The 25,996-nt window shown below is 55.6% G+C and overlaps 1 protein-coding gene across 2 annotated transcripts in view; it reads left to right on the top strand.

Annotated features, from left to right (window-relative positions):
* The window catches only part of HMCN2 (hemicentin 2), a 177,898-nt gene that overhangs the window by 88,368 nt on the left and 63,534 nt on the right, over window positions 1-25,996 (top strand). For both annotated transcript variants that reach the window (XM_061433841.1, XM_061433842.1), the window contains exons 26-46: window positions 1,939-2,133; window positions 3,067-3,197; window positions 3,520-3,667; window positions 4,034-4,160; window positions 5,163-5,317; window positions 6,264-6,542; window positions 8,224-8,505; window positions 9,183-9,291; window positions 9,514-9,683; window positions 12,094-12,248; window positions 12,701-12,797; window positions 13,867-13,962; window positions 15,448-15,624; window positions 16,671-16,828; window positions 17,852-17,975; window positions 18,623-18,798; window positions 20,034-20,130; window positions 20,339-20,458; window positions 22,906-23,067; window positions 23,977-24,258; window positions 25,412-25,579. In XM_061433841.1, coding sequence (XP_061289825.1) covers window positions 1,939-2,133; window positions 3,067-3,197; window positions 3,520-3,667; window positions 4,034-4,160; window positions 5,163-5,317; window positions 6,264-6,542; window positions 8,224-8,505; window positions 9,183-9,291; window positions 9,514-9,683; window positions 12,094-12,248; window positions 12,701-12,797; window positions 13,867-13,962; window positions 15,448-15,624; window positions 16,671-16,828; window positions 17,852-17,975; window positions 18,623-18,798; window positions 20,034-20,130; window positions 20,339-20,458; window positions 22,906-23,067; window positions 23,977-24,258; window positions 25,412-25,579 — 3,408 coding nt within the window. The remainder of the gene's footprint in view (window positions 1-1,938; window positions 2,134-3,066; window positions 3,198-3,519; window positions 3,668-4,033; window positions 4,161-5,162; window positions 5,318-6,263; window positions 6,543-8,223; window positions 8,506-9,182; window positions 9,292-9,513; window positions 9,684-12,093; window positions 12,249-12,700; window positions 12,798-13,866; window positions 13,963-15,447; window positions 15,625-16,670; window positions 16,829-17,851; window positions 17,976-18,622; window positions 18,799-20,033; window positions 20,131-20,338; window positions 20,459-22,905; window positions 23,068-23,976; window positions 24,259-25,411; window positions 25,580-25,996) is intronic.

Here is a 25,996-nt window from a genome sequence, read left to right on the forward strand (position 1 = left end):
ATTTGCATTAAAAAAAAAAAAGTTCCAGGGTTCAAAACACAATGCCCCTCCAGGCCAGCAGCTCCGAGGTCCTGGTCTCTGGGTAGGGGGAGGAGGATGGGCTGGGGTCTTTCGGAGAAGATGAGGCACTGGGAGGGGCATGTGTGTGTTTGTGGGGTGTACTTGTGTGTTGTGTGTTCACACACATGTCCCCACCCTGGGGAGTGGGACCCTGGCAGGGGGTCACCTGGACGAGCATTCTAGGCAGGCACAGAGGAAACGGCAGAGGAGCCTATGAGAAAACAGGCACAGAGGATTAAGTAGCCCAAAGATCACAGATTGTGGGTGGCCGCGGTCCCTCTGTTTCTGAGACGGCCAGCGGGCAGAGTCCCCAGCACTTGTCGGTACTGTTCAGGCAGGGCCTCCTGAACACCCCGGATGCTTTGAATGTGCCACATCTTTTTTTTTTAATTATTCATTTTTGGCTGCACTGTGACTTTGTTGCTATGCCGGCTTTCTCTCATTGCAGCGAGTAGGGGCTACCCTCCAGTCCCAGCACAGGGGCTTCTCATTGCAGCGGCTTCTCTTGCTGCGGAGCACGGGCTCTTGACACGTGGGCTCAGTAGCTGCGGTGCACGGGCCTTTGTTGCTCTGCGGCATGTGCGATCTTCCTGGAGCAGGGATCGAACCCATGTCTCCTGCATTGGCAGGTGGATTCTTAACCACTGGATCACCAGGGGAACCTGGACGTGCCGCCTCTTGATGTCACCCCTCCCCATCCCCCCCCAGTGAGGTGGCCCACCCCTCCTTGCAACAGCAAGGATAAGACAGCAAGTAAGGCAGAGTGTGTTTGTAAAGAGCCCTGAGCTGCCAGGGGAGTGGGCAGAGGAAGTGGCGGTGCGGTTCATGATGACGGTGTTTGGCGATGACTGTGATCCCGATGGGGGTGACAGAGGTGTTGCAGGCTGCCCTCTTCCTGGGCGCTGATGGAGGCAGGAAGGGAGGTGAGGCTCCAGCGGGCAGGGCCGTGAGTAAGGGTTGCCTTTTGTCCTGAGGTCACTCAGCGCCTCTGCAGAGCTGGGGCTCACGGGACCCAAGCCCGGCTGTGACCACTGGGTGCCTTGCCTCCTGGGCACATGTGCTGCTTGGAAGACTGGGTCATGCCTTCAACACTGATCTGAGGACCTACTGTGTGCCCGGCCGTTTATATCTCGCACCCACTGTGCGCCAGGCCTTGTGAGCCGACAGTCCGGTGGCAGAGCCAGACTCTGGACAATGCAATGTGGGGGATGATGGAGAAAGGCGTTCTGGGGGATCGGGACTCTCATGGGGCAGGGGTGTGTGGCCAGCAGTGCCCACTCGTGCCTCAGAGGGGAAGTGCAGGCCAGGCCAAGCTGGGGCCTCTACCGTTTATGTGATGATCCGATGGGACGAAACCAGGGCTGAGCATGGAGGGCTGGTTTCTTTCCTGTAGCACCTACCGGGTGCTAGGGGCTGGGATTGCAGCTGGGCACAAAGCAGAGACCCCGGACTTTGTTGGGGGAGACAGACAATAGACCAAAAAATACATATATAGCGTTAAAAAAAAAAGTGCATCTTATATACATTAGAAAGTTGTAGGTGGGGGCAAAGGAAGACGCTGGGTAGGGTCAGGCGGTGGGAGTGCCCGTGAGGGTGCAGTTCCAGGCGGGGTGGGTCCTCTGAGAAGGGAACTGGCTTCTGGGGGCGCCGGGAGGCTGGGTGGACGCGCAGCCCTGGGTTGGAGGGGCTGGGTGTGGGGCACCTGCAGCTCTAGGAGCGGCTCTTCCAGCCTGGGGGCCAGGAGGAGTCTGAGGCGACCCCTTCATGGAGGGTCAGGGATGTTTGCACCTGGGTTGGGCGGGCAGAGGGTGGGGGCAGTGAGGGTGTAGACCGAGAAGGAGACAGGGTGTTGCTCCTGACGAGCCGGTGCCCTTCCAGGGACGCCCAAGCCGCAGGTCACGTGGCGGAAGGGCCCGTCGTCCGAGCCGCTGCGTGACCGGCCCGGCCTGGCGGTGCTGGATGAAGGCTCTCTGTTCCTGGCCTCCGTCTCTCCCTCCGACGGCGGAGACTACGAGTGCCAGGCCACCAACGAGGCGGGCTCCGCGTCCAGGAGAGCCAAGCTGGTGGTCCACGGTGAGTAGGGACCCCAGAGCTGGGGGTGATGGTACCTGGGGTGCCAGGCTGGGGCCGCGTGAGCTCCCTGGCTCAGAGCTCACTGCTCGGAGGATACAGGTCCTTGCTCCTCTGTCCCTCGTGCCTGTCAGGGAGGGCTTGAGGGTGCTGTTGGGAGAGTGCATTCTTCATGCAGAGAACCCCCCGCGGAGACAGTGTAAGGAGACCCCGGAATTCCACAAATGACTTTAAAATGGGCTAGGAGTGAATCTTCTTTACAATGCTCACCAGTGGTCAAAGCCCACCTCCCACTAAAGCCGCTGAAACTACCTGAGGCTCATATGCCCACTTCCCAAGGCCCACGTGTCTCCCTGGTACCCGGCCCCTTCATCCAGGGTGCTGTGTGCAGGGGGAGGGGAGCGCTTCCCTCAACTTGGGCTCACAGAGAGGGTGAGAGAAGCCGTTTTAATAATGGGCTCCTAATGGAACCACCTTCCGCCTCCCCGTAACCAGCCACACCCACTTGTCCTGTAATGACTTGCCTGGGAAGTTTGTTTCAAAGACATACCCAGGCCCCACCTAGAGAGGCTCTGACTCCATGGGTGGGGGGTGGGGTGGTCCCCTAGTTCCCCTCCTTCGTGACCATGACAACCATTTGGGTGGAGAACTAGATGGAACCAATGGCTCCCGCATCTTGGAGAGCTGAATGTCAGAGCAAGTAGAGAGTTCCTGGGCTCGACTAGGGCGAGGTCCCAGGGCGAGGCCGCCATGGCCATTCCCAGGTCCACACGGCTCCTGACGGCCAGGGTCTAGAATGGGCGTCCTGGAAGCCCAGAAGCTGGGGAAGGGGGGGAGTCAGGACCGCCCTCGAGGCCAGGAAGAATGGCCCAAATGGGGTCCCTGGCCGTGGCTGACCTGCGGAGGGGCGGCTCCTCTGCTTCTCCTTCTCCCAAGTGCCCCCCAGCCTCCGGGAGGATGGGCGCAGGGCTAACGTGTCAGGCATGGCCGGGCAGTCCCTGACGCTGGAGTGTGATGCCAACGGCTTCCCGGCCCCCGAGATCACGTGGCTCAAGAACGGGCGGCAGGTGGGTGTCCCCCAGGGGTGGATGGGCTCTGGGTGGGATATGGACAGGGTGCAGGCCTTCTGGACGGGTTCCTGCATGTAACCAGATGTGGCTGGGAGATGTGGCAAGGTGACAGGTGACTTTGGGGACGCACTGGGGGCCCAGGGCCACGGGGGTCCCACGATGAAGCCTGGAGGGCTGCATGGTGGAGAGGGCACAGCACTACTCTGGATTCCAGTCACTGACCAGCTCCCTGGGCCTCAGTTTCCTCACTGCTGTTGGGGACTAGGGGGTGGCCGGACCACCCTCCCCCCATCAGCTTCCTCGGGCCTTTTCTGCTCAGATCCCCGCCGTGGGCAGCCACCGCCTCTTGGATGGAGCCCGGGCCCTCCACTTTCCCAGAATCCAGGAGGGCGACTCTGGCCTCTATTCCTGCCGGGCCGAGAACCAGGCCGGGACCGCGCAGAGGGACTTCGATCTGCTCGTGCTCAGTGAGTGAGGCGGAGCTCCCCCAGCTCCCAGGGCTGTCTGGCCCTGCGAGCCCTCTCCTGTTAGGCGTGTGTGTGGGGGTGGGTGGGTACTGCCTGCTGGAAGCTGGGGCACAGAGGGGCCCATGGCACAGCTGTGTCACTGCTGTTGAACCATGTGATACAAAATGGCAAAGCAGGTGCTGAGGATGCACAGAGCCGGGGATGCTTGGCCAGGGGTTTGGGGAGCTTCCCACGAGGGCCGGGTGGGAGAAGGGAAGGCTGAGCAGGCAGGGAACCCACACAGGCAAAGGCCATGGGGCAGGCAGGGATTGTAGGACCTGAAGTTTTTTCACAGCCCCCTCCCTCCCAACCCTTTCTCGACCCTAGTTCCACCTTCAGTGCTTGGAGCCGAGGCTGCCCAGGAGGTGGTGGGCCTGGCTGGCGCAGGGGCAGAGCTGGAGTGCCGGACCTCGGGGGTCCCCACACCCCAGGTGGAGTGGACCAAGGACGGGCAGTGAGTGGCCCCTGGCGGGCAGCTGGGGCTGGATGGAGTGTGCGTGTGGGGGTCCTCTGCGGAGGTGGGACTCTGCAGGGATGGGGTTTGACGTGCATTGCGTGAGCCACCCAGGGCCCAGGCAGAGATCACCCAGGTGAAACCCCGCTTTTCACGGGCAGAGTCTTCTCATTACTCAGCCAGCCTTCCTTTTACTTTTAAAACTTTTTCAAAAGTATTTTTAAAGGTTTTTTAAAAAAAATTTTAGGTATTCATATGATGTTTGCCATTCTAAAACGAAAGTTTACCATTGCTTCCCTTGTGGCTCAGCTGGTAAAGAATCTGCCTGTAGTGCAGGAGACCTGGGTTTGATCCCTGGGTTGGGAAGATCCCCCGGAGAAGGGAAAGGCTACCCACTCCAGTACTCTGGCCTGGAGAATCCCATGGACCGTATAAGTTCATGGGGTTGCAAAGGGTCAGACACTACTCAGCGACTTTCACTTCACCTTCACTTTACCATTCTGAAGTGCACAATTTGGTGTGCGTAGTACATCCATAGGGTTGCAATCTGTCAGCTCTATCTGGTTCCAGAATATTTCATGACCCCCAAAAGACACCCCACACCCATGAGCAGTCACTCGTCTGTTCGTCCCTCGCCCCCAGCTCCTGGCAACCACTAACCTGCTTTCTGTCTCTACGGAATTTCCTCTATTTTGTATTAATTTCTTGCAGTCATATGGTATGTGTCTTCGTGTCTGGCTTCTTGCCCTTAGCACACAGCTTTTGAAGTTCCTTCATGCTACAACCACGCTACCTCATTCCTTTTAACGGCTGAATAATATTCCATTGTAGGGAAGGACCACATTTTGTTTATCCATTTATCCATTGATGGGCACTTGACTGTTGGTACTTTTCAGCGACTGTGAGTCTTACAGTCTTCCTTTTCCCAAGCAGCAGGCCCCCTCTGTGCAGCCCGCCCCTGCTGGCGCCTTGGCCTTACTTCTCTCAACCGTCTTTTTCCAGACCTGTCTTTCTGGGGGAGCCTCGTGTCCAGCTTCAGGAGGATGGCCAGGTTCTCAGAATCACCAACAGTCACCTGGGAGATGAGGGCTGGTACCAGTGTGTGGCCTTCAGCCCGGCTGGCCAGCAGACCAAGGACTTTCAGCTCAGAATCCACGGTGAGCCCAGCCCCTTCCCATCATCACCATGGGCTGCCCACTGTGTGGAGGGGTGGTGAGGGCAGAAATGGGAGTCTCTGAGGAGTCTGCCCCCAGTCCAGTAAAACCAGAGGGGGACGGACAGAGGGAATCCGAAACGTTCCCCAAATCCCATCATCCCCATCGGAGCTTCCCAAGTCCTCCCATCCGTGGTACACTCTGGATGGTCATTTCTTTAAATCAAATCACTTTTCTTTCCACTGAAACCCAGTTACCTAAAAGGATGTTGGCTATTTCAAAGGGAAGTGGGAACCAGGGTTGCTTGGCCTTCGTGGGAGGAAGCTGTGAAAACAAATGCCACCAAAGAGGGATGTTGGAACCCCTGAGGCCTGAGCTGCCCACCTGCGGTAGAAAGTGCAGGATAGAAAGTGCTAGAAAGATTAAGAACCAGACGCACCAAACCACCTTGTCCTCTGTTATAACTGGGCCAGAAGGAGTTGTGGGAAGGGCATAACAGTTCTGTTATGAGGTGCATGTCCGTGTGTCCCAAGGTCCTCTTGGGTACCACCCGTGGTGTGTGACCTGCCCTGTGGGACCCCTGATCCAGTTCAGCCCCTCATTTTACAGATGAGGAGGCTGAACCCCAGAGAAAGTGACCTCTCCAGGTCATGCAGCCACTTAGAGGCGGGGGGTGGGGGCATCCAGAGCCTGACTTGCGGCCCCTGCCCCACCTCCTGCACCTCTTGCAATGGCCAGGCTCGCCTACGACGTCAGCATGTCCCGAGCTGGCCTCTCCCATCTGTCCCCAGAGTCCCCCGCCCCTCCCCGCCCCCTGCAGCGGAAGCTTGTGACGGGTGCGGTGCTGTGACCCACGGGCAGGGGCTTGGGCGCTGCAAGGGGCGGTGCACCAGCCGCCTCCGCGCTGGGCAGCCTCCCTGAGACCTTCTCTCGCCCCCGCTGTTTTCAGCACCCCCCACCATCTGGGGCTCCAACGAGACGAGCGAGGTGGCCGTCATGGAGGGCCACCCCGTGTGGTTCCTGTGCGAGGCCCGAGGGGTGCCCACGCCCGACATCACCTGGTTCAAGGATGGTGACCCCCTGGTCCCCAGCACTGAGGTGGTCTACACCAGAGGCGGCCGGCAGCTGCAGCTGGAGCGAGCCCAGGGCTCGGATGCTGGCACCTACAGCTGCAAGGCCAGCAATGCTGTGGGGGTTGTGGAGAAGACCACCCGGCTGGAGGTTTACGGTGAGCGGCCCGGGGGCGTGGCAGGAGCAAGGGTCAGCTGGGGTGAGTGGTGGGAGGACTCTGGGCCACGGTGGCCTCCGTCTGGCTCCAAAGGTGGGCCAGGGGAGCAGCCAGAGGCCCAAGATAATGAGATTGAATAGTTATCCTGGGGAGAAGGGTCATCTCATCCAACCTCCCCTGGCTAGAGAAGAAATTAAGCCAGGAGACGGGTCTGTGTCGGGGCCCAGGGAGAGCCCAGTGGAGAAATCAGGTCTCCCCTCGTGGTTTAGGGCTTTTCAGAAACTTGCACCCAGACCCCAAAAACCACCACTAATAACTAACTGCTCTTGATTAATCACTTACTGTGGTCCAGACCCCCAGGGCTTGTCATAGCAACAGCTAATTTCATCTCAGGGACTAGGGCCCTGGTCCCCCAACTCATGGGTGAGTCTAGTGGGCTCTGGGACTGACCCAGGTCCTCCCGCTAGGGGGTGAGAGGACCTGGTTCACACTGAGAGGGTCTGACTATAGATAAAGTGAAAGGGTTAGTTGCTCAGTTGTGTCCAACTCTTTGCGACCCTATGGCCTGCCAGGCTCCTCTGTCCATGGGATTCTCCAAGCAAGATACTGGGGGTGGCTATTTCCTCCTCCAGGGGATCTTCCCGGCCCAGGGATTGAACCCTGGTCTACCGCATTGCAGGCAAATCGTTTACTGTCTGAGCCACCAGGAAAGCCCTAACTATAGGTGGTGTGCTGTTAACCTGGGCATTGGCCTGCGTGGAGGGTCTTGGCTCTGAGGGCGCACAGAGAATTCAGAGGACAGGGTGTGTATCGATGGGCAGGGATGGGTCTGAGCAGGTGAAGTCTGAGAGGGCAGAATGTAGGCCAGTAGGGTCCTTGTGGTTCCTCTTGAAGGGTCAGCTCTAGAGCTCCGGTCCCCAAAGACACCAACGGCTTGGGTGCTGGAGCCCTGGGGACCCCAAAGGGAAGCTGGGGTGTCTGGGGTCTGGGGCCCCCTCCGAGAGCGAGCCCAGCTGCCAGCTCAGGGATCTGAGGATCTCCTGGAAGTTGACAAGAAATGCACATGAGTTTTCATTATGTTTCAGTGGGGCTTGTGACCCACACAAGGTTGAGAAGCCCGTCCTTGGTCCTTCGTTGCCAATGTCTCCTAGCAATGGCTCCATGTGCTTAGCAACTTGGAGGGCCCTCCCTAATGGGAAGAGAGAAGCCCCCCTCCCGAGCTACCCACTTGGCCATCCCTGGTTGAGTCAGGAGCCCCCACAGGCTGGGTCATCTGGACTAGGGTCGGCTCACTTCCTTGGACCAAGAAGGGGACCAGTAGAAGCAGCAGCTCTGGTCTTGGGCCAGGGGAAGCCCGTCATCTGGGGTTCAGTGGATATGGAGACCTACTGGGGATACGCAGATGAGTGTTCTGCGGAAGATGAGCTCGTGGGGGGAACAAGACATGGAGAGAAGATGCAGGCAGAGTAGGGGGCAATGGTGGGCACGGGTTGCCACCAAGGGACAGAGGATGGAGAGGGTGCTTCCAGCCAGGGGTTTGGGGGAGACTCGGAGGAGGAGGTGAGGTCTGAACAGGGCTTTCAGCTAGCAGAGCAGGGAGGAGGCATTTCACACGGGGTGAGGTCGGGGAGGGGCTTAACTGGGCTACTGGCCCCTGAACAGCCCCCTGTCTCTCCCCTAGTCCCACCCACCATCGAGGGCACTGGCGAAGGACCTCGAGTGGTGAAAGCCGTGGCCGGGAGGCCCTTGACCCTCGAGTGTGTGGCCAGAGGCTACCCACCCCCCACTGTCTCCTGGTACCACGAGGGGCTGCCCGTGGTGGACCGCAACGGGACGTGGCTGGGGGCGGGCGGTGGCGTGCTGAGCCTGGAGAGCCTGGGGGAGGCGTCCGGAGGCCTGTACAGCTGCGTGGCCAGCAGCCCCGCGGGGGAGGCCGTGCTGCATTACTCCGTGGAGGTGCAGGGTGAGCCCAGGCCTGCCCCGTCCACATCACTGGGCCGGGGGCCCCTCCTCGCACTCTGGCTGTGTGCGGAGGGGGTGGAAGCTGGGGGAGAAGTGACCAGGGCCTGAGACAGATGAGGTCTCTGTGACCTGGGCGGGGGCCCTTCAGAGCTACCGGGTGGATGGGGTTAATTCCCAGGTTCAAGGGTCCCTGTTCCCTCCCAGGACTCTGGGCTGGGTCACCACCTAGGTGAAGGTGGAGGACCCCTGGGTGGAGGACACCACCACTGGAAGGAGGACATTTGTCTTCCAGGAGATGCTCCTGGTCAATGGGAGCTCAATGGGGAACTAACTCCTTGAGGTCCAAAGCTGGGTGGTGGGGGCTGGTCCCAGGACAGGTGGGCGGGGCTTTTGCCTGTTTCTTCCCACCACTGACTCTGAGATAAGTCAGGGAACAGGCAGATGGGACTCCTGAGCCCTGGGTCTGGTGGGAAGATAGACACTGAATAAACAGACCACTCTGGTGGGGAGGCCGAACTTGGGTGGTCCTAGAAGGCCTCCTGGAGGAGGAGCCACTTATGGGGAGACTTGAAGGGTGAGGTGGAGCTTGGGCCTTCCTCTGGCAGCACAGGGACTTGGGAGGGCTGGAGGCTGGCATTTTCTCAACTCCAGACACCCAGCGGTGGCTCTTGTCTGCAGTTGCCCCGCAGCTCCTGGTGGCTGAAGGCTTGGGCCAGGTGACCACCCTCGTGGGACAGTCCCTGTACCTTCCCTGCTACGCTTCGGGCTCCCCAGTGCCCACGATCCAGTGCGTATGGGGTGGTGGAGGCCAGAACTGGGAGGATGGGGGGTGGCAAAGAGCACGCTTGGAGGGGTGGGGATGGGAGATACTCCACCTCTCATATGTATGAAGGAGGCAACAGAGCCAGGGACGTGAGAGCAGGAGAGAGATGTGCCTGACTCTTGGCCTGTCCTGTCGCCCCGCCTTCCCCAGCCTCAGACTGACCTATCCCCCACCGCCATGCCCTAGGTGGCTGCAGAATGGCCACCCGGCCGAGGAGCTGCCTGGGGTCCAGGTGACCTCGGAGGGGACCACTCTGCACATCGACCACGTGGAGCTGGGCCATGCGGGTCTCTTTGCTTGCCAGGCCACCAACGAGGCTGGCACGGCCGCGGCCGAAGTGGAGCTGTCTGTGCACGGTGAGGGGGCCTGGGGTTCCAGGGCTAGGGGGCATGAAGCCAGAGGGCCATGGTCCTCTGTGCCTTTGGCAGGCCTCGTAGACTTGGGCAGGGTGGGAGCTGGTCTTCTCAGGATGGCACTTCTGGGCTGGACTCCCCAGTTCACCAAAGAGACATGGATGTGAGCAGAGGCTCAGCTTCTCACTACACTTGATATCTCCCCAGTCCACAGGCCCACAACCCTCTCCCCAGCCTCTCCTACCCCATTTGCTCTCTTTATACTGATCACACCAAACTTCATTCAACTCTTTAAATACATTGGCTTTCTTACCTCAAGCCTGCAAATGCTGTTTCCTCTGCCTGGAATAGTCTTCTTTGCTTGCTTGCTACTAAGCTGCTAAATCACTTCAGTCGTGTCCAACTCTGTGCAACCCCATAGACAGCAGCCCACCAGGCTCCCTCGTCCCTGGGATTCTCCAGGCAAGAACACTGGAGTGGGTTGCCATTTCCTTCTCCAATGCATGAAAGTGAAAAGTGAAAGTGAAGTCGCTCAGTCGTGTCTGACTCTTAGTGACCCCATGGACTGCAGCCTACCAGGCTCCTCCATCCATGGGATTTTCCAGGCAAGAGTACTGGAGTGGGGTTCTTTGCTTGCTTAGCTCCTCTCTATCTTTTAGATCTGTCTTTTTAGATCTTCCTTTCCTCCAGGAAGCCCTCCTTGATTCCAACATGGTTATAATCTGCACTGCTCAGCCCTTCATGACCATAGCACCCATTGCTTGTTTGGTTGTTCATCTCTCCTGCCCAGCTTGGGAGCTCTGGAGGCAGCACAGAGCTTTCTCTTCTGTGTCCCTGTGCCTAGTGCAGTGAGGGGCACAGTGCACATATGGATGGATGATGGATGATGGGTGGGTGATTGATGGATGGATAGATGGATGATGAATTGCTGGATAAATGATGGTTTATGGATAGATGGATGGATGACAGATGGATGGATGATGGATGGATAGATGATGGATGAATGAATGGATAGATGATGGATAGATAGATGGTAAATGGATAGACGGATGGATGGATGGATGATGAATAATGGATGGATGATGGATGATAGATGATGGGTGGATGGATGGTTGATGGATGGATGATAGATGGATGATGAATGATGGATGAATGGATGAATAAATGGATGGATGATGGATAGATAGATAGTGGATGGATGGATGGTTGGTGGATGATGGATGAATGGATGAATAAATGGATGGATGATGGATAGATAGATAGTGGATGGATGGATGGTTGGTGGATGATGGATGGATGGATAGATGGATGATGGATGGATGGATAGATGGATGATGGATGGATGGATGATGGTTGATGGGTGGATGCAGGATGAATGAATGAATGGATGATGCATAGATAGATGGTAGATGGATGGATGGATGGTGGATTGTGGATGGATGGATGATGGATGGATGGATGGATGATGGGTGGGTGGTTGATGGATGGATAGATGGATGATGAATTGCTGGATGAATGATGGTTTATGGATGGATGGATGGATGACGGATGGATGGATGACAGATGAATGGATGGATGATGGATGGATAGATGATGGATGAATGAATGGATAGATGATGGATAGATAGATGGTAGATGGATGGATGGATGATGAATAATGGATGGATGATGGATGATAGATGATGGGTGGATAGATGGTTGTTGGATGGATGATAGATGGATGATGAATGATGGATGAATGGATGAATAAATGGATGGATGATGGATAGATAGATAGTGGATGGATGGATGGTTGGTGGATGATGGATGGATGGATAGATGGATGATGGATGGATGGATGATGGTTGATGGGTGGATGCAGGATGAATGAGTGGATGGATGATGCATAGATAGATGGTAGATGGATGGATGGATGGTGGATTGTGGATGGATGGATGATGGATGGATGGTTGATGAATGATGGATGGATAGATGGATGGTTGATGGATGGATGGATGATGTATGGTTAGATAGATGGATGAGGGATGGATGATTGGTGGATGGATAGATGGATGGTTGATGGATGGATGGTTGATGGATGGATGGATGATGAATGATGGAAGAATGGATGATAGATGAGTGGATGGATGGATGATAGATGAATGGATGGATGATGGATGGATGAATGGATCTATGATGGATGATAGATGATGGATGGTGGATGGGAGAATTTCAAAGGGAAAGACCTGCTCTGCTGGCTCCCAGCCTAGTGCTCTTCCCCACAAGGCCAGGTGTCTGGAGGGTTGAGTGGGAGGAAGTTAGAGGTCAGCCCCACAAGGCCACTCCCTCACTACCCAGGCATTGAGGAGGTTTCTGGGTGCCCACTGCACCCCTCCTGAACCTGACTGGGCCTCCCTGCCTCTCCTCTGCCCAGAGCTCCCATCGGTGGTCATAGTTGGGGGTGAGAACATCACAGCCCCTTTCCTGCAGCCTGTGACCCTCCGATGTGCAGGGACTGGGGTGCCTACCCCAAGCCTCCGCTGGTGGAAGGATGGGGTGGCTCTGGCAGCCTCAGGGGGGAGCCTGCAGGTATGTGCAAGGGCCCCAGGGCTGGTGGGACAACTGCACAGGTGGAGTGGCTGCTTTTTAGGGTCCTGGAGAGCCCAAGACGGGCCCTGGCAGCCTGAGGGCAGAACAAACAATGTCTATTTATCCTGGAAATGCTCAGTGGACACTGGGGTGCTGGGTCTGAAGAAGGAAGGGAGCCCTTAGCTTCGACCATGTCCCCAGAGTTTGGGTGGCCAGAGGGAGAAAGTTGGGGGAGGGGAGTAGCCCCCAAGATCAGAGGAATCCTCTGGAATCTGAAAGCAGGGCTCAGAACTCCACCCCAGAACCAAGCTTGTGCCCATCCTCACTTTCTCCTGCCCTGGGGTCAGCGGTGGCCTGTCCCCTCGCCATATCCCAGTGTCGCTCTGACTGCCCTGACCCCGGGCCCTGCCCACCTCCCTGCTACACACCTGCTCTTCCTCCTGTCCCCCCAGATCGAGAAGGTGGACCTGAAGGATGAAGGCACCTACGCTTGTGTCGCCACTAACCTGGCCGGGGAGAGCAGGAAGGAAGTGATGCTCAGGGTGTTAGGTAAGGAGACTATGACTGGCTGGTTGAGGGCCCGCGGGGCCACCGCCAGAGGTCCGAGATGGCTGGGGGTCCTAAAATCAATGTCACATACTTAACTTTAGATGTTGATGGGACTTCCCTGGTGATCCAATGGGTAAGACTCTACGCTTCCACTGCAGGGGGCATGGGTCTGATCCCTGGTTGGGGAACTAAGATCCCACACGCTATGCAGTGCAGCCAATAAGATAAAATAAGTAGAAAGTCATTTACTGTGGTCCCTTTTGGTTGTTTATATATGTGTGTGTATATATATATATATAATTTTATTTATCTATTTATTTTTTGCTGTCTGATTCTTCCTTGTTGCATGGGCTTTTTTTCTAGCTGCGGGCCAGCAGGGGCTACTCCCTAGTTGGGGTCAGCTTCCCATTGCGGTGGCCTCTCTTCTTGTGGCACATGGGTCCTAGGGCACGTGGGCTTCAGTGGTTGTGGCCATGTAGGCTCAGCAGTTGCTGCTCACGGGCTCTAGTGCACAGGTTCAGTAGTTGTGGCACACAGGCTTAGTTGCTACATATCAAGTGGGATCTTCCCAGACCAGGGATCGAACCCATGTCTCCTGCATTGGCAGGCAGATTCCTTACCACTAAGCCACAAGGGAAGCCTTCCTTTTGATTGCTTTCTGTTAGACTTTCAGTGGACAGCCTGTTCTCGTTCATTTGTATCTTTGCTTGTTTTATGCGTTTGAGGGCTCATTTAGGTCCTTGGGTATATGGGCACATCCTTGCCCTTGTCACCCCTCATGACTGCCTGGGGTCCCTGGGGTCCACCTCGCCACTGTGCCTGATGCTGGCTGCTCCTGGGGGGAGGGGGGTGTTGGGTGCCAGGGTCATCCTTGTATGATTGAAATAAAGCTTGCCTCCCAGGGCCTTTGTTCTTGGGCAGGAGGGGATTCCTTAATCAGCAAACGTGAGCCATTGGGGTGCCTTATTGCCCAGGCCCCCTTGGGAAGGCTGGGGAGGGGTCTTAGGGTGGCTGAGATGAGCTGCCTGGAGCCTCACCCGGAAAGCCAGGATCTCCTTGTCTCCCCTAGTGCCTCCCAACATCGAGCCGGGTCTGGTCAACAAGGCGGTGCTAGAAAATGCCTCCGTGACCTTGGAGTGCCTGGCTTCCGGCGTGCCCCCTCCTGGTAAGTAAGACCGCTCCCCTTGTCTGAAAGCCACCTCCAGCCAACCCCAGTTCCCATCTGAAGAGGTCAGCCAGGGCTCCAGGTACCGCTCTGGCTGAGGATGAAATCAGCAGACCTTCCCCTTCCCTCCCCCACGCTCCCCTTGTCCTTCTCAACAGCTCTTTATCTCATGCCCATTATACACCAGGGCCCAGAGCCTTTGCCCTGGTGTCTGAAACAAACCTGCAGGATTTCTGCTGAGTTCGTGGATTCATGGGGCTGCCCCTAGGCTGGCGGGTGAGAATCTTCTCTAGACCAGCAGTTTAGGAAAGGTCTGGGAGCTGGGACTGGGTGTAAATGCCCAGCAGACAGGATGGGCCTAGGAAGACCGTCCATTTCCTGTCCCCCATCAGAACCATGGCAACCCTGCTTTGCCTAGGGTAGTGAGCCCCGGAGCTATTGGCCCTCTGCCGTGGGGGAACCCTGTTCTGGCATGGGCCCTGGCAGGATGGAAGCAAGTTGAAGATACAGTCGGTCCTTATTTATTTATAATCTCTTTATTAACTTTATTTTTTAATTGCAGTACAATTAATTTACAATGTTGTGTTAATTTCTGCTGTACAGCAAAGTGGTTCAGTTGTACACATATATGTACATTCTTTATAAATATTCTTTTCCATTATGGCTTATCATAAGATATTAAATATAGTTCTCTGTGCTGTACGGTAGGACCTTGCTTCTCCATCCTATACATGATAGCTTACATCTGCTGACCCCAGCCTCCCACTCCATCCCTCTCCCTCCCCTGTGCCCCCTTGGCAACCACAAGCCTGTTCTCTATGTCGGTGAGTCTGTTTTTGTTTCATGGATAGGTTCATTTGTATCATATTTTAGGTTCCACATATAAGTGATATCATATGGTATTTGTCTCTCTCTTTCTGGTATTTGTCTTTACTTCACTTAATGTGATAATCTCTAGTTCCATCCATGCTGCTGCGAATGGCATTGGTTTGTTCTTTTCTCATGGCTGTGTAATATTCCCTTGTATATATGTACCATATCTTCTTTATCCACCCATCTGTCGATGGACATTTAGGTCATTTCCTTATCTCAGTTATTGTGAATAGCGCTGCTATGAACCTGGGGTCCATGTATCTACTCACAGTCCATCCATAATGACGAGCCTGCTGTTTTGGGGTGTACTGTATTCTCTTTTAAAGATCTGCCTCATGGGTGGTCTCCTGGCAGGAGTAAGATGTGAAGGGGCCAGGCTGGCTTTGACTGTTCTCGCTCCTGGCTGCTCCAGCCTGTGTCCCTCTCTGCCTTCGATTCCATCTCAGACAACTGCCATATTCTGCTCCCATCCATCTTCCTTTCAGGCTTTCTCCAGTGCCTGAAATAAAGTCGCACCATATGGGCACCCTGGAAGCCCCCCTCGGATGCACAGGACACAGGCACACTCTGAAAGGCTGGCAGGGACCCTTGCATCTCTCTTCTCTTCTCCAGATATCTCCTGGTTTAAGGGCCGCCAGCCTATCTCTGCCTGGGACAGAGTGATGGTGTCAACTGATGGGAGAGTTCTTCTCATTGAGCAAGCCCAGCTTTCTGATGCCGGGAGCTACCGCTGTGTGGCGTCCAATGTGGTGGGCAGCACAGAGCTGCAGTACAGCCTGCGGGTCAATGGTGAGCTGCTCAGGACTAAAGGGATCTGTCCCCAGAGTTGTTGCTTATCCGTTTGTCCCTGTCTGTTCCTCCATCTCTCATCCATCCATCCTTCCCTTCTTCCATCCACCACCCATCCTTCATCCATTCATCCATCCTTCCTATCTTCCATCCATCACCCATTCACCCATCAATCATCCGTGCATCCATGCTTCCTTTCATTTATCTTTCCTTCCTTCCACCTATCATTTATCCATCCATCCATTCATCTATCCATTCTTCCATCTACACATGGAAACACCCAACTGTCCATCCATTGATTCAACCAACCATTCAATTCTCTGCCCATCTAACCCACCCACCCATCTAACCATCCAGCTGTCCATCCCCCAACCGTTCTTCTGTTCAAACATCAATTCCTCCATCTGTCCATTTTCTATCCAACCACATTTATTGGGTATAGACACAACTCAGAGATATTGCAGTTTCGGTTCCAGACCACCACAATAAAGCAAATACCAAAATAAAGCAAGTCACATGAGTTTTTTGGCTTCCCAGTGCATAGAAAAGTCCTATATACACTGTACTGTAGTCTGTTACATGTGCAATAGCACTGTGTCTAAAACATGGACATACCTTAATTAAAAAGTACTTTATTGCTAAAAACTGCTATCATCTGAGCCTTGGGTGAGTCATAGTAACATCAAAGATCACTGATCACCCTAACAGGCATTCTCAACCCCTGTGACCCCCTACGCCATCAGCAATGATGATGACCTCACGGTAACCAGGAGGCCCAAGTTCAAGGGCTGCTTCTGCCAGCTCCTGGTGGGTCAACCTTGGGTAGGCCACTGGCCCTCTCTAAGCCTCAGTTTCCCATCTGTGGGGTCGGAAGGATGAAACAAGCAGCCTCGAGACCCGGGGCGTGCCCTGCCCGTGTTGGGAGTGGCTGTCCCTGAGCTTTCGTCAGTGGCCATGCACTCCTGCGGGGGTGCCCGGCCAGGGGGCCCTGCCCGCTTCACCCTCAGCGGGGTCAACCCGTGCCCCGTGTCGCCCTCGCCCTGCAGTGCCCCCGCGCATCACGCTGCCGCCGAGCCTCCCGGGCCCCGTGCTGCTCCACAGCCCGGTGCGGCTGACCTGTGACGCCGCCGGGGTGCCCAGCCCCATGCTGATGTGGCTGAAGGATGGAAACCCCGTGTCCACTGCAGGGACCGCCGGTCTCCAGGTCAGTGGGGGTGGGGGGGGGCCAGCTCACCTCTCTGGTGCCTCAGTAGATGCTGGGAACGCAGGTCAGGGCCTGGGACCGCCGTGGGGGGGCAACAGTGATGGCCCAGGATGGGTTGGCTGCAGGGAGGAGGGAGAGCAGCTAAAAGGAGTCGGGGCCAGGTGGTCTCCAGGAACAAGGCCCACCACCAATATAAGACATAATCATAATATAACGTAGTGTAACATAACGTACATTGCATTATGCATAGGATGGGCAGGGAAGCCTGGCGTGCTGCAGCCCATGGGGTCGCAAAGAGTCGGACATGACTGAGTGACTGAACTGAACTGAACATAACATAATGTTAATGTAATATATGTTAGGAACCAAATATATAATTTACAATTTTCTAGTAACTGCATTAGACTGAGTAAAAAGACACAGGTGAAGCCAATTTTAATAATACATTTTAGGGGATCTCCTGACTATCCAGTTATCAGGACTCCGTGCTTCCACTGCAAGGGCCAGGGGTTTGATCCCGGGTCAGGGAACTAAGATCCTGCAAGCTGCCCAGCGCAGGCAAAATTAATGAATGAATAAACAAAGAAACAAACAAACAGGATACCCTTTGGCTATATAAAAAGGGAATATTTTTAAAACTGCTGTATAAAAAATACATTTTAGTTCACCCAGTATATTCAAAAAGCTTCACTGTATCAAGTGATCATTATAAAACGTCATTAACCAGACATCTTACCTTCTCCTTTTGGTACAAACCCTTTGAAATCTGTTGTGTATCTTATACCTGGGGACTGGCCATATCTTAAGGGCTCCCAGCCCCAGCCCTACTCCCCAGGGGACCCTTTCTCAGGGCCGATAGAATTGCCCACCAGCCAGCAGAGGTTCTGAGGTTCGGGTATGCCTCGCATTTCCAGTGCATTGCTGGGGGGCTCTGGGGGCCTGGGCAGCTGCCCAGGCGCACCTGCCAGCAATGCCAGCTCGTGAAGGGGACGGATCGCCCGTGGACTTTCTTCTGGGGTACAGGTCTTCCCTGGGGGCCGGGTCCTCATGCTGGCCAGTGCCCGGGTCTCCGACTCCGGCAGCTACTCCTGCGTGGCCGTGAGTGCAGTGGGCGAGGACCGCCGGGACGTCGTCCTGCGTGTCCACAGTGAGTCTCGGGCCCCGGAGGCTGCCGGGTGCGGGCTGGAGGCTCAAGACGGTGGGGCTGGGGCATCCCCAGGGGATGGATGTGCCAGGTCTGTCCTGAGACTGCGTCTGCCTTCATGTAGGGGTCCATCGGACCCCCCCGAGCCATGTCTTAAACTATGAACTCCCCTGTCATGGACAGGTGGGCTGGTGGGCCCTTTCTTCAGTGGTAACATCTGATACAACTAAAGTACAAAATCAGGGGTCTTCCCTGGTGGTCCAGTGGTTAAGACTCTGCACTCCCAATGCAGGGGGCAAGGGTTTGATCCCTGATCAGGGAACTAAGATCCCATATGCTGTGCATGGCCTGGTCTAAGACCTTAAATAAATAAAGATTAAAGTTTCTTTTTAAAAAAATTATAAAAGTAAAGTACAAAATCATATTCAGAATATTGACGTCATAACCCACCATCCTATTGAGGTTTGGGGTCTCCTCTGCTGGTCGTTGAGGGGAGAAGCAGAGGGCTTCAGTTCAGGGGGTGGCCCCCATCCTCACGGCACCTCCCCGACCCCGTGTTTGCTCCTGGCTGCTGGAAGGGGGAGGTTCTGACTCAGGACGTGACTCGACTCACCCGCCTGAGACAGCCCCCACCCCGCCCCCTCCCGCAGCGCCCCCCAGCATCCTCGGAGAAGAGCAGAACGTGTCTGTCGTGGCTAACGAGTCCGTGGCCCTGGAGTGCCGGAGCCACGCTGTGCCCCCTCCTGTGCTGAGTTGGCGCAAGGACGGCCGCCCCCTGGAGCCCCGGCCCGGCATCTACCTCTCTGCAGACAAGGCCTTGCTGGAGGTGTGCGGCCTCCCAGGCCACCAAGGAGGGCCCCACCATGAGCAGAGCTGAGCCCTGACCCGGGCGGGCGGGGACGCATCCTCCAACATCAGTTCAGCTCATCTCGACTGGCAGCCCATCCAGTCCCCAGACCCAGCAGAGCTGCTTCCAGCCAAACTGGGATGGAGAGCAAAGCCCCAGGACTGAGCCCTGGGAGCTTCTCTCAGCCCCTTCAGCTCAGTTCAATTCAGTCACTCAGTCGTGTCCAACTCTTTGCAACCCCATGGACTGCAGCACACCAGGCCTCCCTGTCCATCACCAACTCAAACTCATGTCCATTGAGTTGGTGATGCCATCCAACCATCTCATCCTCTGTCGTCCCCTTCTCCTCCCACCTTCAATCTTTCCCAGCATCAGGGTCTTTTCCAATGAGTCAGTTCTTCCCATCAGGTGGCCAACGTATCGGAGTTTCAGCTTCAGCATCAGTCTTTCTTGCCCTTTCCCTCCCCCCAAAGCTTTCCACCCGTTTTTCACTCCTTGCTGGAAAGCCTTCTTGCCTTTGGGCATTTAAGGCCTTTCATCCGGCCCGGCAAGTCAAGGGGCATCTAGAGTGAGCCCGGATCTCACCTTTATCCCGCCCCTCCTGACTGTTGCAGGCACCTCCTGTCTGGACCTCTCTGGCCTCAGGTCTCTCACCTGTGAGCACGGTGACACCTTTCTCCTGGGCTGGCCGGGAGAGTTCCAGAGAGTGCCTGTGTGGACCCACTTGCCCCAGAGAACAGCTCATCCACATCAGCTAGGGGAAGGGGGCACAGCTCCAAGCTTTTGGGGAGCACGCTCTGCTCCAGCCGGCTCCTCCTTCCCCCAGCCCCCTGCACTTTGTGATGTGATCATTCCTAACTCCGAGCACCTTCAGTTTGGCTTCCTCTGCCTGGAATACTGCCCCCTCCTTCCTCTTTCATTCTTCAAAGCCACAGCCCGGCTCCTCTGACCCCTGAGACAGGGCCCCCTCCGCCTGCCCCTTGGGACACGGCTATGGATGTGAAGTGGGGTGAGGCTGGCAGGGCCACCAAGCCCCTGGCTCCCAGAAACTTCCCGGTGCTAGAGGTACAGCGGGTGTTACCACTGGTTTGTCAACCCCCAGGTTCCAGGTGGGAGCGTGGGCTCGGCGAGGGAAAGTGACAGGCCCAGGGTCACAGAGATGTGGCACCATCTTTGCGCTGGACCCCTGATGGGTGGTTTTTGCTCCCGGCCAGGTGGACAGAGCCGAGGTGGGGGATACGGGCCGCTATACCTGTGAGGCGCTGAACCAAGTGGGCCGCTCAGAGAAGCACTACAACCTCAATGTCTGGGGTGAGGGTCTCCCGGGCTGGGCTGGGCTGGGCTGGGGTCCCTTCCCGCTGCGTCTGTCAGGGCTGGCTCTCAAGCCCAGGGGGAGGGCGGTGCTGCCTTGAATGGGTCCAGGACACAGCCTTCCCCCGCCCCGCCCTCTCCCCGGGGCCTCTTTCCCACCCAGTCCCCAGCTTCCTGCCCTCCTCACCTCTGCTCTGTTTTTACTCAGTCCCTCCAGTGTTCCCCTCGCGGGAGCCACGCACCCTAACCGTGACCGAGGGGAACCCCGCCAGGCTCTCCTGCGATTGTCGGGGCGTTCCCTTCCCCAAGATCTCCTGGAAGAAGGACGGTAGGCTGGCTGAGCCCCAGGCTCACTGCCCCACCCATGGAGGCTGCTCCCTGCCCTTGCTTCCAACCCTGGCTGAGATGGAGACGGGTGCAGGTGCTGGTTACAGAAGCCCCCCACGCCCCTCCAGCCCCTTCTCAGCCAGTGAGAGCTAGACTGATCTCAGGGCCTCCCGTCAGATGTCTCTTCTTCCAGGAAGCCCTCCCTGACCTCCCTCCCAGTCTAGGGAGAGGACCTCCTTGACACCGCCCCTGTGTTAACTTCTCATGTCACCCACCTTAGTCCCTCAGTGTCTGCTCCTCCATGAATCCCTGAGCCCCAGGAGGCATTGTCTGGGAATTCAGCAGTGGCTTAGCAGTGCCTGGTACAAAAGAGATGCTCAGTGAATATTTGGAATTCATTCATTTAAATAGTATTTATTGAGAGCCTGTCTGTGCGAGGCATCATTCTAGGTGCTAGAAATGCATCAGTGGATCAAGGCAGTCAGGTAATAAGTGAAAAACGAGTACAGGCATACCTCGTTTTAATGCACTGTGTTTAGAGTTTCACAGGTGTTATGTATTTTACAAATTGAAGGCTTATGGCAACCCTGCCTCCAAAAAGTCTGTTGGTGTCATTTTTCCAACAGTATTTGCTCACTTTGGGTCTCTGTCACATTCTGATAATGCTCACAGTATTTATGACTTCATTGTTATTATTAAGTCTGTTACGGTGATCTGTGATCAGTGATCTCTGATGTTACTACTGAAGAAAGTTTATGACTTGCTGAAGGTTCAGATGATGGTTAGCTTTTTAAAATATTTTTAATTGTGTACATTGTTTTCTTTTCACACAATATTGCACACTTAACAGATTATAGTATCAACATATATGCACCAGGGAACCAAAAATTCATGTGACTCACTTCATTTTGATACTTGCTTTATTGTGGTAGTCTGGAACTGAAAATGTGTTATTTCTGAGGTGTGCCTGTAAATGACTTAATACCTGATGTGATAAATGCTATGGAGAAAAATATAAGCCAAGAAAGAGGAGAAGACTGTTGGGGGAGCGGTGGGATTTGCAATTTTAAGTTGAGTGGTCAGGGACATTTGACCACGCAGACATGAAGAAGGTGAGGGATGAACATGAGACGACTGTAGGGAAGGCATTCCAGGCAGGTGACAGCAGATGCAAAGGCCCTGGGGCAGGAGTGAGTCAGGTGTGGTTGAAGAACAACAGAGGGGTCAGCGGGGCTGCAGCAGACTCAGCTCGAGACGGTCACATGAGCTGTGATGGCTGGGTCCAAGGCTGTTGTAAGGATCCCAGCTTTTACCTTGAGTGAGATGCGCTGTTTTAGGAGTCTGGAAAAAGGAGGGACACAATCTGGTTTGTGCTTAGCAGGTTCCTGCCAGCATGATAAGAACAGACCGTTGGGAACAAGGGTGGGAGCAGGATGCTAGTGAGGGGGCTTCCGCAAGGACTCCAGGCAAGAGAAACTGGCACCTGGACTAGGTGGGTAGCCAGGAGGTACTGAGAGGTGGCCATAGTCTTCTAGATGCATTTCAGAGGCGATGCTGGCAGGATTTCCTGATGGCTGGGATGAGGGGCTAAGGAGAATGAGGAGTCGAGGATGACTTGAAGTTTTGGCCTGGCAATTGAGAGAGTTGCTACCATCACCGAGATAGAGAGGCTGTGAGGGCAGGTTTACGGGGTCAGACTGGGAGTTTGCGGCATTTTAATTTTCAGATCTGTTAGACATCCAATGAGATGTTAAATGGGCAGTCAGCCAGAGGTGTCTGGAGCTCAGAGGAGAGGTCTGGGCTAAGAATAAATCCGGAAGTGACAAGACAAGCCGAGATCACCAGGGGAGAGAGTGTGGACAGAGAATAGAATGTAAGAGTGAGGAAGCGTGTCGTGTGGCCACCCGGGCCCCTCCCCCGGCTGGGACACGTGCTGCTGGATGATGAGAGCCCAGAGGGCTGCTCCTCCGTGACAGGTGCAGGGTGATGAAAGTTAGCGCCTCCAGGCTTACAAAATCCTTCCCTGCATCGGGGTCTCCTTGGTTCCAGGCGTGCCTGTTGCTTGGTCTCCCTCCCTCACCACTGTAGCTAGACAGATGGGTCATTTACTCAATAGCCTTCACTAAGCCTTAATATATGCCAGGCCCCGGAGAGCCTCCAAGGACCCCAGGGGGAAAGTGAGGCAGAGTCTTCCCTCCAGGACAGCCCAGGCCAGGGAAGGATTCAGACATGCCACCTGTAGGTAGAGCTGGGTTGGGGACAAGCTCAGAGTTGTGGGTTATCAGAGGGGATTCTGGGATCAGATTTGCTGCTCAGGGAAGTCTTCCTGGTGGAAGTGACATTTAGTGGGCATCTGTGGGATGAGCAGGAGTTGGCCAGGATGGATGGGAGGACAGATGTTCAAGGTGGAAGGACTAGGGACCAGGGGCTTCTTTCTCATGCATCCAGGTCAGCCCCTGCCCGGGGAGGGGGCCAGCCTTGCGCAGGTGTCAGCTGTGGGGCGGCTGCTGTATCTGGGACCGGCCCAGCCAGCCCAGGAGGGAACGTACACCTGTGAGTGCAGCAACGTGGCCGGAAATAGCAGTCAGGACCAGCAGCTGGTGGTGTATGGTGAGTCGGACTGGGATGACCTGGACCAGGCGGAAGGGGCTGGAAGGGGTCAGCCTGAAGGGTGGGCAACCAGGCACCCTGGCAGGGCAGACCTCACCCCCCAAAACCCAAGCAAAGACAGAAGATGGATTCTCCTGTCCCACTTTAGATTAGTGCCATTTTAACTGCCCCCTCCAAGTCAGCTTCTTACAGCTCCTGACCATGAGAGAGCAAGCAGCTTGATGCCAAGAGACGCCCAATGGCCCAGAGAGAAAAAGGAAACGACAGCTTGAAACAGCTGGAAACTAAAGAAATGTAAAATTGATATAAAATTCCTATATGTGATGGAAACTCAAGTCTCCATCTACCTATCCTATGCGGGATAAAATTAAATATCTCAGCCTTATATAAATCATTCTAGAAAATAAATCCCATGGACAGAGGAGCCTGGTGGGCTGCCGTCTCTGGGGTCGCAAAGAGTCGGACACGACTGAAGCGACTTAGCAGCAGCAGCAGCAGAAAATACAACCAAGAACACTGCCATCCAACGTCTTGAGGAGAATCCCACCTGTGGAACTATCCCCCACCCCCACCCCCAGCCCTAACAACTGTTTAGAAGCCCCTGATTTCTAAGGAAGAAAAGTCCTTACAAATCTTCAGGACCGTGCTGTGAGCTCATTGTCCAAACGGCAGGTCCTCCCGTGATTCCCAGGGTATGGGAGAGGGGGCCGGGGTACCGTGGTGATCCCATTATAGAGATGTAAAGTGGAGGCCTGGACAGGTGAGGTCACCTGGCTAAGGTCACACGGCCAGCGAGAGGCAGGGGTACACATGCCAGATGGAGGCGAGCCCAGAGCCTGGCCTGAGGCGTGGTGCCCGGCGGCCCCCCTTCCCCGCCCCCACCCCCGACCTGCTTTCTCCCCACCCCAGTTCCCCCGCGGATTGCCGGCCCCCTGGAGCCCTACGCGGATGTGTCCGTGCTTCAGGACGAGGAAGCCAGCCTGGAATGCAACGCCACAGGGAAACCCGCGCCCAGGGTGACGTGGGAGCGGGACGGGTGGCCCGTGGGGCCCGAGTCCGGCCTGCGGCTCCAGAACCACGGCCAGAGTCTGCACGTGGAGCGGGCTCAGCCTGCCCACGCCGGGCGCTACAGCTGCGTGGCCGAGAACGAGGCCGGGAGGGCAGAGCGGAGGTTTTCGCTCTCCGTTCTCGGTGAGGACCCGCAGCCTTCGGGAGGAGGGCAGGAAGCGGCAAGGCAGCCTCCGTCTCGGAGTTCCGGGGGCCACCTCCTTGTTCTGCCAGGAGCCAGGCCTCTGGCTAATGCTGCTGTCAGCGGAAGCTGCGAACACGGCTCTCAAAATCAGGACCGGCTCCAAATAGCCCTCATTTCCCTTCCCCTCCCCCCACTTAAAAAAGTTATTTGTTTACTTATTTGGCTGCACCAGAACTTAGTTGCCACCCGTGGGATCTTTAGTTGCAGCATGTGGGAGCTAGTTCCCTGACCCGGGATCAAACTTGGGCCCCCCTGCATTTGGAGTCTGTGGTCTTAGCCACTGGACCACAGAAAGTCCCTCACTCTCTCTCTCCTTTGCTGTTTTCCTGCTCTGTTCTGGGCAGTCTTTATTCTGCATGGTTCGTGTGTGATGTTGGGATTTGGGCGTCCCTAAGAGATCAGCTAGACCGTCATCTGTCTTAGGAAGTCAGGGTGGCTTCCAGTAGGAGGTGACTTTTAAAGCTGAAATGTAAAGGCTAAGTTGGAGTTCATCAGGAGCTGGGGTAAGAGGAAGAGTGTTGGACAGAGGGAACAGACTCTGCGGAGGCCTGGAGCAGAGTAGCTAGAACAGCCTCCTGATTCTAGTCTTTTACTGAGCTCCTACTGCATACCTCAGGGTGGAGGCGAGGAGTGGGAAGAGACAAGGAGAGAGGTGGGCAGGGGTCCTTTAGGGAAGGCCTTCTTATCATATCTCCAGCGTTGCTGGGACCCCAGGCCTCGCCGACCTGTCCCTGCCTGATAGAGTGGGGCTTCCTTTCTGAATGGGACTCTACTGTGTGGGTCTGGGGTCCCGTCTGTGTTCCCCGTGGCTCTGATTTCTGTCTCCTTTGCTCAGTTTTGCTCCATACCAGGGTCTGAGCTAAGGGCTTCGCACATGTCCTTGTCGGATTCTCCTGGTGTTCCTCTGAGGGGTTGGGGAAACTGAGGCCTCAGCCTGATGCCAGAGTCCAGCATGTGGCCACCACTCACCCCCTTCAGTGGGAGCAGCTCTGAGACTGGGGGTCGGGGATCCTTGGGGAGGCCAGTGGGGAGGTAGGAAAGAGCATACAGCACCCATCTGCATCCTGAATGTGGCTTCTTCCCTGTATCTAGTGCCCCCAGAGCTCATTGGCGACTTGGGCCCACTGACCAATGTTACAGCCACCCTGCACAGCCCCTTGTCACTGTTCTGTGAAGCCACAGGCATCCCACCACCAGGGATCCGCTGGTTCCGAGGGGAGGAGCCTGTCAGCCCTGGAGAGAACACCTACCTCTTAGCAGGTAAGGTCTGAAACTCAGCTTCTGCCTCTGTCCATCACGTGCCTGTGATCTCTGATCCTGCCTTGCCCGGCATGGTTGGGATAATCGTTTCAGCTATTAGTCTCCCAAGAGTGCACCCCAAAAGTCTGGTCAGATGAGGTGCTCCAGGAAAAAAAATAAGGATTTAAATAAGTCTGGAAAAGGCTTCCTGTTCGATTTTCCTGGAGACCCACAAGAATCACTTGCATAGTCAAGGTTCTGATAAGTCCTGCAGCCAAAAAAAAAATTCTCACAGAGCTTATATAACCTCCCATGGAGCTGTAGCAAACTTTTAGAAATGCTGGTCCAAGCACTTTCTCCTCTGCATATTCATCTTCCTCACAAAGCTGGTTTGTGATGGTTCTTGCTGGAATACAAATGGAGAAACTGAGGCTCAGG

The sequence above is a fragment of the Bos javanicus genome, chromosome 11 (genome assembly GCF_032452875.1).
Source record: "Bos javanicus breed banteng chromosome 11, ARS-OSU_banteng_1.0, whole genome shotgun sequence".
Lineage (NCBI taxonomy): Eukaryota > Metazoa > Chordata > Mammalia > Artiodactyla > Bovidae > Bos > Bos javanicus.